The 13,831-nt window shown below is 40.7% G+C and overlaps 1 protein-coding gene across 5 annotated transcripts in view; it reads right to left on the bottom strand.

The window, feature by feature from the left end:
• The window catches only part of pard3aa (par-3 family cell polarity regulator alpha, a), a 799,897-nt gene extending 788,137 nt beyond the window's left edge, over positions 1–11,760 (bottom strand). For 3 of the 5 annotated variants that reach the window (XM_041183910.1, XM_041183913.1, XM_041183911.1), the window contains exon 1: positions 11,352–11,758. In XM_041183910.1, coding sequence (XP_041039844.1) covers positions 11,352–11,471 — 120 coding nt within the window. In that variant the 5' untranslated portion in view covers positions 11,472–11,758. Of the gene's footprint in view, positions 1–11,351 lie in introns of all 5 variants that reach the window. The other 2 variants (XM_041183914.1, XM_041183912.1) reach the window with 2 other exon arrangements.
• Positions 11,761–13,831: the final 2,071 nt, after the last annotated feature.

The following is a 13,831-nucleotide window of genomic DNA, read 5'->3' as shown; positions in this document are numbered from 1 at the left end:
TTATTCAAGCCATCTTTTTGTCAGTGTAAGTCTGAACTCAGTGAATCTCTAAGTACTTTTTCTATAGGAGCATAATTATTCCCTTGAACAGTGGCTCAACTAGGCTACGTTCACCACCACCACCCTCTGTCAGGCTGAACTTGTTCTCACGTTGAACATATCAGCCTGAACTGGAAAATTTCATCAACTTTCCTTCCAATTTCCACCTTTCTCTATTCTTCACATGGTCCATTGCTGACTTTCCCTTCCCTTCCTCAACTTCTCAGCTTGTTCCCAGAAATAGAGACAATCGAACAATATTTACTATAAACCCACTGGCTGCCACTTGACTGCACTTCCTCATACATTTCCTACACTGCTTCATGTAAGGGCTCTGCTTCATTCTTCCAATTTCCCTATCTTCATTGCATCTGATATATCACCTTTTATCCCCAACTGGAGATTCTTTCCACCAATAGTTGACAGAGACCTTGACCACTTCTGCCCCATTTTTGCTCTCATCTCTTATCCTCCTTGCCAGAATCAGATAGGGTTCCCCCTTGTCCTCAACTTAAACCTCACCAGCTTCCGTATTCATCAGATCATCCTCCGTCACCGCCAGGGTGATGCCACCACAGAAAGATCTTCCCTTCTACTTCATTCCAAAGGGACCATTCCCTCTGACACCCTGGTCTACTACTCAGTCACCCTCTACACCTACTCTCCTTCCCATGGCACCTTTCCGTCCAAACGCAGGAAGTGCAACACCTGCCCTTTTGCCTCAGATTTTCTCACCATCCAAGGCCCCAAACACTCCTTCCAGGTCAAACAGTGATTTATGTGTACTCCTCGCCATTCAGTCTGCTGTATTTTGCACCCAGTGAGGTCTGCTCTAAACTGCGCTGACCACTTTGTGGAACACCTTTGTTCAGTCCACAAACATGACTCTGAGCTTCTCGTTGCCTGACAATTCAATTCTCCACCTTGCTCTCATGCTGACTTCTCTCCCCTCTACCTCTTGCAGTTTTCTGATGAAGCTCAACATAAGCCTGAGGAACGGCACTTTGTCTTTCAATTAGGCATGGAATAGCCCTCTTGAATCATCGAGTTCAACAATTCCAGTGTGTAATGTCTGTTCCCATTTTGTTTCCTTTTTCTAGTTTTGCTTTCAGACAGCGGCTGTTCATCGTTCTGTCATTCATGCCTCCTCTAGACCATCTTTTGTTTTAATTTGTCCTTTGGCCTTCCACCATCTCACAGACTTTCCCTTTTGTTCTTTTACCCCACCTTCTTCCCCCTCCCTTTTTCTTGTCTAAAACCTTAACTTTTCGTAGTTCTGTCAAAAGGCCATTGATCTGAAATGTTAACTCTGTTTCTTTCTTCATAGGCCATATGATCTATTCCTGTTCCTACTTCTAATGGTTTGTTTAGATGCTGCCTGACCTGCTGAGTATTTGTAGCATTTTCTGTTGTTTTTATTGTGGATTTCTAGCATTTGCAGTATTTTGCTTTTTATTTATACTTAGTTGATTTACTTAACTTGGCCAAAATATAGCAAACTATTCTTAAGAGTAGAGTAGGTAATTACAATTATCTGGTTGTTTGGTATTTTTAAAAGTAAAGCGCTAAGTTTTGTTTGCCAAATTGAGCTTCTGAATTGGATATGGGATTCAACTATGTATCAAAATGGTTCAAATTTCATGTTAAGCTGGCTATGATAAGAGTCCAAAATTTGCCTATCCAGGGTAGATTAATTCCATGAAATATATATTGCTATTTCTGTACTTGAGATCCTTGTTCAAAGCAAAAGTTGCAAACTTGATTTTTGTTTGATTTTTGAGTATGCTTAAAAATAGAACTCATCCACACTGATTCATGACTGCTTCAAGCTACTCTCACTGTCTGCTTTGTTCTCACATACCACAACATCTCATAGCCATTCTCCTAATTCTTGGATGCAGATCACTGGTAGGGTGATCTTTTAGCCAAATATTTTTAGGTTTTCTCTTTTTATTTGTCTTGTAATATCTTAGCTCTACAAAACCAGCTGGTTGTCAAATGTTCACTTCAGCTATAAGGTTATTTGACAATGGAGGCAATGGATCACCCTACTCCCCTTAGCCCCATGTCTTGTAATTTGTTCACTTTAGATCTCAGACGTTTTGGTTTTCTCAATTTAATTGTTAGGAAATGGACTTGTTGGCTATTAATTGGCTACAAAGCATGAAACTACTAATGTTTAAATCCTGTTGATATTGTCCATTAAAATATATATATTGCATATAATAACTGCTTTTCTGTTACATCCACGAGCTGTATTCTAGTTCAGATAGATAGCTGCAAGGGTCTGAGGTGAAATAAACTTGGACAACCTCATCTTGGTTCCTGGTGAGCCGCAGCATGAAACATTTAGTCGCAATCTCATTCACAAAGGCCACGAATTACTGATGTGGGAAATGGAAATGATTAGCATAAAATCTGTTGCCAAATGTACTTTTTGCCACTTGCTGTTCTGTGCTGTGGAACAATGGTAGATAAATGGAGTTAAGGTACAGATCAGCCATGGTCTAATTGAATGCAGTCTTGAGGGGTTTATTCTGTTTCGGTGTTCACCTGATTAATATTGTACCCTATAGTATTTTGAATCATCTCTTAAAACATGGCAATTAGGGGGCTGATGGCAAGATGGTCTCTCTTTAACATCTTCAAGGAATAGCCAATTTAAAAAAAATATTAATTACACAGAAATATTTTAGGAATAATAAAAATTTAAATGGATAATAGTGTGGAACATCTGGGGATATACTTATGAATATAATTATGGAAAAATGAAATGTAGTTAAACCATCAGTCCTGTTCCTTCCAATAACCATCTCCAATTTCTACTACCAAGGACATTATCATTTAATCTCCCAGTGGTGAATATCTGCAGGTAATAGTTTTCTATTTTTAAAAAAAGTATTTTGTGGCATGATTCCTCCCCCTTCTTATCTTTCCTTCCCTGGACCAGCAAGGCTTTCAGACAACAAACTGACATTACAGTTTTCATTGTTCAACCCTGGTCAGACTTCCTCAGATGATCCATGATATTCATAGTTTACCATCATACCTAGCATTGCAGATTATTTACAGCACAGAAACAGGCCATTTGGCCCAACAGGTCTGTGCCAGTATTTATGTTCCTCAATAACCTCCACTCACCCTTCCCTCTCTAACTCACTCAACATTTAATGGAGAAAGCCATAGAAAGGTATTTATTTAGCATCTATACAAATCACCTCAACTTCTTGTTCCACTTACTATCTATCTAGTGGATAAAGAACTTTCTCTTGAATTTTCTATTAGTGACTATCTGATATTTATGGTGCCTGGTGCTGATATTTCCAAGCGGATACAACTCTATATCTAACTTCATCAAACCCTTTTACAACCTTAAAGATCTCTATCAGGTCATCTTTCAGTCCTCTCTTTTCTGAAGAAAAGAACCACAGACCTGTTCAATCTTTCCTGATGGGTATAACCTCTCAGTTTTGGTACCCCCCTCGTCAATCTTTTTTGGGCATTCTCCAGTGCCTCTGTTGTTTTTATAACACAAAACAGAACTGTTCGCAGTACATCCAGAATGTCCTAACTAAGGTTCTATGCCAGTTTAACATAACTTCTCTGCTTTTCAATTCTATCCGTTTGGAAATGAACCCCAGTTTTTTTGTGTGTACTTATTCATCACCACTGTGTCTATAACCCGAGATCCTTTTGCTCCTCTACACCATTAACACATTTTTTTTTCTTAAGTAGTATCTATCCTTCTCATTCTTCCTAAATATGCTACCTCTTACAGGAAGACGGTCATAATTTGAAGAATGACCATGTAATTGGCAAATGAATTTCAATATGGACAAATGTCTTCCTGTATTTTATTGCAGTCCTTCTCAAAAGGTAAATTAAAGTAAGGAAAAAATTAAAATGCAGCAACACTGCACAAGTGGCACCAACAGCAAGAATGTAGTAAGAGGTGTGTGACATATCTTTTAAGTGTAATGGTTCTCACTATTTGAATTAAATAGTCCACATATTTAATTGAACAGGCACATTGAAGGGTATATATTCTGAGCACGTCTGATTCCCTGGAACCTAAAATCTAAAAGTATAGTTCAAGTATTAACCGTCTGGTGGTCTTCCAAAATGGAATTAATTTTCTGGCACCTATTTTTGTCATATGTTGATTAATTCTTGCCACTCAGAGCTGCTTAAGCCTTGTTTGGTTCTGCAGGTAGATGTGATTGGGAATGCAAATTTTAATTGAACAGTGGCAGAACCATCTTTCTCCTTTGCTCTGTTCAAAATGGTTTTAAATGATTAATAACAGCATCAGTAAAGCACATAAGTATAATGCTAATAAATAGATTACTGATGGTTCCTAATTTTGAATTTGGTCTTATTCATAAAACACTGTCTCACAGGCAATATAGAGTGCAACGTTTTTTTTTTAAATACTGCAAATGAATTTTTCAGTACTGGGCATTTGCATTAGGACATAGGAACAGCCATGAACAAGAAAGGAAATCCTGCTTACCCAGAACCATAACTCTTCCATTCCAGCATCCAAATTTCTGCCAAATAACCTCAGTTTATATGGTGTATGTTATTGATGGCTAATGCAAAGAAAACTGGATTCTTTTTCAGATCATTCCTTTTGGTGGTCACTTTTGTTTTGTGTTCAAGCTACGTACTCAAAGATGCATTTGAGTTGGTGATCATTAAGGAATATCATCGAAAAAAGAACTTGTTCTGTGTAAATATTTGGTTGAAATTGGTTAGTTGAAATTGGTTGAAGTCTGTTTCAAAGCTTGTTTGATGCCCTAATTTACTTTCTTTGGAAATCCACATCAAGTGATATTACAGGATATAAGAGTTAGAAACTAGCTGGACTATGTATGTGGATAGATGTTATGAGCAGAGAGGGTTGCTTCTGAAGAAGATGCTTTTAATTAATATACAGTCAAAATTCTGAGACATCAGATTTCCTAAATGTTGGGAGCAAAGCTTAAGTTGCCAGTGAATCTTAAACTCTTGGATTATATTTGCAAATCTAACTCCTGCCCTCCTTTTTGTTGTTTAGGATAGTTGGAAGTTCCGTTTAGATCACTAGGTCAGTAAGCCAACAGTTAAGCAGGAGAGAAGGGTTGTATTAATACTGTGAATAATAATTATGTTTAACTAGGACAATCCACAATCTGGCTCTGCTTTCTCTCACTTGAGGTAAATTGCTTGGTCTCTGCTAGGTGCTGACCCCAACAGCATGGATAAGAAACGTAGCTTGGAAAATGTGACGTGTTCATATTGATAACACAAGTGTGGTCTTGCTGCCCACTAATGAATGTACTTTTTAAATGTTGATTTTTCCAAAGTAGAATATTTAAGTATGCATAAGCTTGCAAATTGTGCTGCCTTGTTCCATTAGCATGCCATTAAGGCAGTTTGCTAATGTTCAATGCTTTATAGAGTGGCAATTGATGCAAGTGTATTTCCATGATTTTTCTTTGGCGGTATTCCGAACACTGTGAAGGCACTGACTGGATGCAAGACTCTTTTTCCACAGACAAGTGAGGAAAGCAAAATGGAGGTAACCTGTCCTTTTTTTTTCCAAACTTTTTTACAGACTAGAATCGACACAATTGTTAGTTCATCCTTTTGGCTAAAGCGTGAGAAAGGGCATGTATGGCATTGAACAGGGAATGATGTGAATTATTCAGGATTACAGCAACTTAAAATAGTTTGTAAAAAAAAACATAACTGGGAAATGTAATTACGAGATGTTGCAAATTCTCGGACATTGCCTGCTGAAACCATAACACAGCTTAAAAAAAACAACTGATTCATTTTGTTACAAGCCTTTCTTTAAACAAGAATTTGATTTGAGCAATATTTTCTTCTAACACATTTTGTGTCAGTATTTGTGCAGAATATAAATTATCTTAGCTTTCTGTGGGATTAGTTTTGGATGTTGAACATGGTTAAAATGTGGCTGGGTGATAAACTAGTTTTTGTTTAAATATTTAAAATATTACTAAGGGTTTAATGTATTTCAGTGAGGTGTTTTTTTCCCCCATACTGTTCTTTAACCCTGGGCCTCTGGATCTCTAGTCCAGCGACAATATCACTATGCCACTGCATCCCTGTGTCCCTGCTCAGTGTTTATGTGTTTATACAATATGAGTATTACCTTACTGGTCTGTTTGTTTTCCAGAAAATTATGCAGAGTAGGACCATCAGAATTGCTGTTTAAATCTACCTCTATGCTGGTGAAATACCTGGCTTATGAGTCTGCCAGGCTAAGAGAACTAGATTTAGTAGTGTACATGCCAGAATCTGGCTTGCAGAAAACAGTCTCTTGGAATTTGAACTAAAGCAGCGGCAGAATAAAAGCAGCTTTAGTCAGACCTTGCTTTATGCCAGGAACAAGAACTGCTGGAATGCCACCACAACATTAATATTCCGTTTTTTTTGAAAGAATCTATACAAAATGCCACTAGCAAAGCCTTTTTGGGTTGGGGAGTAATCTTACTGACTGTGTTGCCTGAAGCTAGTTATCCAAAAGTTGGGTCCACCATCACCTTCTGAGCTAGGTTTGTTGGAATATGTACTTGAACATGGGGAATCTTATCATTTGTACGCTTGCACCTTTTTAGGCTGAATTCTGGAAATTGGCAGCTGTGAGCTGGTTCACTTTATTCTACTGAGAGAATGGTGGAAAAGAAACTGGTTCTGTGATTATGCTTCCAGAATAAGGGAGCAAGAAATAGTAGGATAAATGACAAAAATTGACATTAAGCATACAGCTGAAATCATGGAAGGGACATCAATAGTGCAATCAGGAGACGCTTCATGCTTATTGATATTGTTTGGGTTTCACCAGAAATACTCTGATCCGGACTTGGATCAAGATTAATGCTAGAGGAGAGGCAAGGATAGTGGCCTTGACATTTAGGGCAGCATTTGATTGAACATGCCATCAAGGGGCCCAAGCAAAATCTAACACTAAAACCCTCAAATCCAAAGAGTCATATTTGATTCAAATGAGAGATGGTTGTTTTTAGAGACCAGTCATTTCAGCCCCAGGACATCACAGCAAGAGTTCATCATGGAAAAGTCCTTGACTCAGCCATCTTCAAGTATTTCCTCCATCACGCTAAGAATGGGGTAGATGGGCCCAAAGTGTTCAGCTCCCTTTCCAATATCCCATGAGAAATATAGATACTGAGTACAAGAACAGGGTTGAGACTGGGTACACTGAGTGGCACATCACCTGATCATTTAAACCCTCTCTACCATTTACAAGGATCAGGTTAGGAGCCTATATGAGACTGCTGGCAGGCTATCTGCACACAACAGATATCATAGCTGAGTTTTAATGATTTCCATTTCTCACCACACCGCACCACACCTCCCCCCCCAAGACACTTGTCTAATTTTCTCTTAAAATGTTCAGACTGACATTCATAGTTTAAATATACAGAAGAAAATGGTGATAGGGTTCATGTAAAGCATAAACACCAGCAGAGAGCAATTAGGCTAAATGGCCTGTTTCTATGCTGTAAATTGTATGTAATTCTTTGTGTTATAATCCTTCAACTCATTCTGAAAATTATGCCCCCTTCTTGCCAGTTCACTGAGTAGAAATATTTTTTCAATATTTACACATCCAAAGCATCTTAAAATTATATACTATTGCTTTTTCAAGCTGGGTTGAAATACCCAACCACAACCCCTCATCTTTTGTGCAGCATCCCAGTGAATCAAAGCTGCACCTTTTCCACTGCTCCCAAAACTTTGTTTGAAATAAAAAGTTGCCTGGTAATATGGAACTTGAATATTGTTGAAAAGAGAGACAATTTGCCAAAGCTTTTCATCTTGCACTCATCAGGACAAATGCAAGAATGCCAAATTTCAAACCTTCACAAGAATTTATACTACAGGAGAGAAGGGTGCTGAGTGATTGGAAACTTGACTGACTAGCTGAGGCATTTGATCAAGCTTGTAACGTGGCTCACTGACGCTTGCTAGAAGTGACATACATTCATATGCAGGGACCAGTTTTCTGCAAACAAAAGTAATTTGTTCAAGCTTTGCATCTCTTGTGAATTACCCAGACATTTGCGGGGCCTATGGTTCCCTGTAGCTTTCTCCGTGGCAACGTTTCAGCCAGAGTCAGCTTTTTTTTCCCAATTAGTTCATGTGGTGTTAACATTGTTAGCAATCCCTAATTGCCCTTGAGGTGGTGGTGGGGAACACCAGCAGTCCATGTAGTTTAAGTACACCTAGTGCTGTTAGGAAGGCAGTCCTTGGTTTTTTTTACAGTGATGGTGAAAGATCAGCAATGTAGTTCCAATTCAGGATGGTGTGCGAATTGGAGGAGAACTTGCAGGCGGCAGTCTTCCTTCACATCTGTCTGCTGCCCTTGTCCTTCTAGATGGTAGAGATCACAGATTTGAAAGGTGCCATTGAAGGACTAAAATGGGGTATCCAAAACTGCATGACTTATTCCACTTGAATGAGAGGGTTGAGAACTTAAATTCCACCACAAGATATGTGCACATCTAGACTGACATTTCAGTATATTTCTGAAGAAGCATGGTATTGTCAGAGGTGCTCATCTTCAGATGAGACAGCAAACCAAGTATTAAGTCTGTCTATTCGAACAAGAGCAGCAAGCTTTCACCAACTGTTCAAGTTTTTCCTCAATGAAGGCCACCAGAAATAGAATAATTGAACATTTATCTCATTACTGTTTTGAGAGCTAGCTGTGCGCAAAGCAACCACCACATTTCTCTACATATCAACAATGGCTGCACTTTAAAAAATAATTAAATGGATATGAAGTATTTTGAAATGTTCTCAGAGACCTAAAGTGCTACCTGTATATAAACACAAGGTCCTTCCTTCCTAATCAATGTTCTTGCACAATTCATCATTATCATGCTTTTATTCTTTCTGCCTTTACATATAAAACCCTGCATTCAATTTACCAATTTTAAGTGACTTTTGGATTTTGACCCAGTGACACTTAAGGAACAGCGATATGGTTCCAAGTCAGGATGGTGTGTGGTTTGGTGGGGAACTTGAAGGTGGTGGTCTTCCTGTGCATCTGATGCCCTTGTCCTTCTAGGCGTTTGAGGCTGTTGGTTTGGAAAGTGATGTAGAAAGAGCCTTGGTGAGTTGCTGCAGTGCATCTTGTAGATGGTACACACTCCTACCACTCTGAGTCAGTGATGGAGGAAGTGAATGTTTCAGGTGGTGGAGGGGGTGCCCATCAAGCCAGCTGCTTTATCCTAGATGGTGTAGAGCTTGTGTTGTTGGAGCTGCACTCATCGAGGCAAGGGGAGAGTATTTCATCACACCCCTGACTTGTGCTTTGTAGACAGGCTTTGGCGAGTCAGGAGGTGAGTCACTCGCTGAAGAATATCCTTATCTTGTCGCCACAGTATTTATATGGCTGGTCCAGTTCAGTTTCTGGTCAATGGTAACCCCCAGGATTATAATCAATGATGACATGTTTAAAATTAAGCTTCTCATGAAAGAATTCAATAATCATATACTGCTTCATTAGAATGCTTGCTGCCTGGGTGGCAAGGATTATAACACATAAAGGATATGTCATTGTATTCTTTAAAATCAATCCAAAAGATTACCTCAAGCAAACTATTCAGCCAATTATTAGAATATTTAAAAGTGTTGCTTATAGGTAAACACAATCAATACTTTACATTATAGCTCTGAGAGGATTCAATTACACACAAGTTTTCAGAAAATTAATCACAAATTATGATCCAGGGATATAAAGCATGATTAACCAATGATTATGTAGTACTATGAAGTAATAGATTTACATCAGACTTCTACTAATATCTACCATTACAACTCCTATGGGCTTCAGCTATTGATCAAAAAGATAGTCCATTCATAGAGCAGGCAATTTAATTTCTCTCACAATTTATTACCCAACTCGGCCCAAACCTCCATTTTCAGTTCAAATGGACTTGGCATACAATTAGCTCACTTAAATACCAACTTGATTTGACAGCAAAACGTAAAAATTGTGTTCATTGATATGTAGTGTATTTGTGGTAAACAATAAACACTGTCCTAATGAAACATCCAATGTTGCTTTTTGCCAAGTGCTAAAAGATGCACGTGACAGCAATATCAAGGTCACAACTGTTCTGAGTGCTTCAAAATAATTGACAAGCTCGCGAAAATTACACTGAACTTGTTTGAGCTGGGGCAAATTATACAAAGAGAATGACAACGTTAATGGGCTTCTGAACACATTTTTAGTATACTGCAATGGCACAGAAACTTGAAAATAATTGAGCTGTACTGAAGGCACATGTAAATGTCAAATATAACTAAATATTTTCAGATCCATTGGCCGAATTTTCCAATGGTTACATGTTAATTTTTAACAGTTTTACAAGAAAGTGACCTCTAGTCTAATTACTCAACAGGCTTGCAAAAAACTCATTTAGCGAGTTTTAAACTGAAATTCAACCTACTTACTGTAATGAGGTGCATGTAAATTGGACACCAGTTAAAGGGGAGCAATGTGTCCATCTAAAGTACAACAAATTCATTTATTTTGTTGTTTGAAGCTACATCTGCGTCGATTATTTCTATGTATCCATCAAACTCTGGCCCTGATTCCCCAAGAATCCACTTTATGGTCCAACTAATCTAATCGCCTCAGTGGCAAGATCTGCTCGAAATGGGGGGGCGGGGGAAGAGAGAGACACTTTTGATTCCCATTCATAATTGCGATTTCGAGATCTTCAGTAAATCGAGATTTCGTTTTCCACACTGTCGGGCCTGATCTACCGGATCAACAAATCGTTCGAAAACGTGAAAACCAAACTCTTGTCAAAAACACTTCCCAGAAAAGCTCTCCGAGGCCTCCGTGCTTGGGAAAGCCTCGGGCTGGAGTTGTATCACCTTCTCCTCCCAATCCTCAGACGCCACATTTCACCTCACACCAATTATGTTTTTGGAGGGGGGGTTGGGGGGGAGGGAGGAGACAGAGATGCAGAGGGAACAAATACCGAGCTCATTACGGGACAAAGTTACTAAAAACTTTTCACTTCAAACTGGGCAGAAGGTGAAGGGTTCCGAGGGGATAAGTAACTTTGAGGCTGCGGTTTGTACTTTATTTCCTCTCTCCACTCACCCTCCTTCCCTTTCATGCAGGGGGAGCTGAAACCTTGTATCCAGCATGAATATCAGGAAGCGCCATGTTGCTCCCGGCTCGTCAGTTGGATACATTGTGAAGCCCCGCTCGCTACATTGTGTCGGCGGCCACTCCGCTCCTCTTCCCCACTCACCTTGGCGATGGCTCGGCGGTACCTGGTCACCGCTTGCTGGATCAGGCTGTGCACTGTGATGGCTCCATCTCCACAAGGAACAACCACCCTGGTTCTCGCGAAGCAGACGGTCACTTTCATTACTCCTCTCGGGAACAACAATATGTACACAACAAGGATCTCTCTCCGAAACAGAAATGAAGAGCGTCAGCCCAAGCCCAGATTAAAGCAGGAGGAAGATTTTCTTTCCTTTTCGCCCTCCTCCTCCTCCTCCTCCTCCCCCCTGTGCAAACTTGACTCTTTATTCCGCCCCGGCCCTCGCCGCATAAAACGAAGTGGTTTTCATGGTGTATCGTGTTGCGAGCAGCCCGCTCGGGTTGTACGCGGCGCCTCCGCCTGCCGCCACCTGTTCCTGTTTGTGGGAGTGGAGCAGAGCAGTCTTCACGGAGAAAGAGCCTGAATCAGGGAAGCGAACACGGAGCCACCCAGTGTCTCCCCGCCCTGGCCGCTCACAACACTGCACGTCCAGCTTTAACCACACACACACACTCTGAATGCCTCCCACTGTACATTTCAACCCACACAGCCTGTTCTAAAGATACATTATTACTGTATCCAGGACCAATTTTTAAAAATAAAATAACCAATACTGCACCCAGTCACTACCACTTTCCAATTTCCTCCTTCCCCTGGCGTATGTAGTGGACGCTCCGTGGACAGACCTTTTCTAGAGATAAAAACAAAAAAACTGCGGATGCTGGAAATCCAAAACAAAAACAGAATTACCTGGAAAAACTCAGCAGGTCTGGCAGCATCGGCGGAGAAGAAAAGAGTTGACGTTTCGAGTCCTCATGACCCTTCGACAGAACTTGAGTTCCAGTCCAAGAAAGAGTTGAAATATAAGCTGGTTTAAGGTGTGTGTGTGTGTGTGGTGGGGGGGGGGGGGTTGGGGAGGCGGAGAGAGAGAGAAGTGGAGGGGGTTGGTGTGGTTGTAGGGACAAACAAGCAGTGATAGAAGCAGATCATCAAAAGATGTCACCAACAATAGAACAAAAGAACACATAGGTGTTAAAGTTGGTGATATTATCTAAATGAATGTGCTAATTAAGAATGGATGGTAGGGCACTCAAGGTATAGCTCTAGTGGGGGTGGGGAGAGCATAAAAGATTTTAAAATATTTAAAAATAATGGAAATAGGTGGGAAAAGAAAAATCTATATAATTTATTGGAAAAAAACAAAAGGCAGGGGGAAACAGAAAGGGGCTGGGGATGGGGGAGGGAGCTCAAGACCTAAAGTTGTTGAATTCAATATTCACTCCGGAAGGCTGTAAAGTGCCTAGTCGGAAGATGAGGTGTTGTTCCTCCAGTTTGCATTGGGCTTCACTGGAACAATGCAGCAAGCCAAGGACAGACATGTGGGCAAGAGAGCAGGGTGGAGTGTTAAAATGGCAAGCGACAGGGAGGTTTGGGTCATTCTTGCGGACAGATCGCAGGTATTTTGCAAAGCGGTCGCCCAGTTTACGTTTGGTCTCTCCAATGTACAGGAGACCACATTGGGAGCAATGAATGCAGTAGACTAAGTTGGGGGAAATGCAAGTGAAATGCTGCTTCACTTGAAAGGAGTGTTTGGGCCCTTGGACGGTGAAGAGAGAGGAAGTGAAGGGGCAGGTGTTGCATCTTTTGCGTGGGCATGGGGTGGTGCCATAGGAGGGGGTTGAGGAGTAGGGGGTGATGGAGGAGTGGACCAGGGTGTCCCGGAGGGAGCGATCCCTACAGAATGCCGATGTGTGGGGGGGTGAAGGGAAGATGTGTTTGGTGGTGGCATCATGCTGGAGTTGGCGGAAATGGCGGAAGATGATCCTTTGAATGCGGAGGCTGGTGGGGTGATAAGTGAGGACAAGGGGGACCCTATCATGTTTCTGGGAGAGAGGAGAAGGCGTGAGGGCGGATGCGCGGGAGATGAGCCGGACACGGTGGAGGGCCCTGTCAACGACCGTGGGTCGTTTTTTTGGGTTTCAAGGAGCTGTTTGCAGACACTTCAGATTTTTAAAGTTTGATAGTATTTTGAAAAACATTTAGCACTTAAGACATATATTTCATGGTCTTTCACCTATATTCAAGAAAATTACAAAGCCTTTCCACGTGATATCAGAACTTAGCACCAACAACTTGTATTTATGTGATTGCCTGGATACGATAAAGTTTCTAAGACACCTGACAAGAATGTTATCAAACAAAAAATGACACAGAACCACGAGGTGGTGTTAGGGCAGATGACCAAAAGTTTGAGCAAAGAGGTAGGTTTTAAGGAGCATCTTAAAGGCGGGTAAAGAAGTGGAGAGGTATGGGGAGGAAATCCCAGAGCTTAGTGCCTTGGCAGCTGAAGGTACAGCTGTTAATCTGCTGTTATTGCCGTCAGCCTAGCACCATGTCTGGTCTTGTCGCAATAGTTGTCTGAGGGGTTCATTTATTTGGGGTAAATGAGATAGGAATTTACCTAG

This window comes from Carcharodon carcharias, chromosome 3, assembly GCF_017639515.1.
Source record: "Carcharodon carcharias isolate sCarCar2 chromosome 3, sCarCar2.pri, whole genome shotgun sequence".
Taxonomy (NCBI): Eukaryota; Metazoa; Chordata; class Chondrichthyes; order Lamniformes; family Lamnidae; genus Carcharodon; species Carcharodon carcharias.
This window is presented reverse-complemented; position numbering and strand designations above follow the sequence as displayed.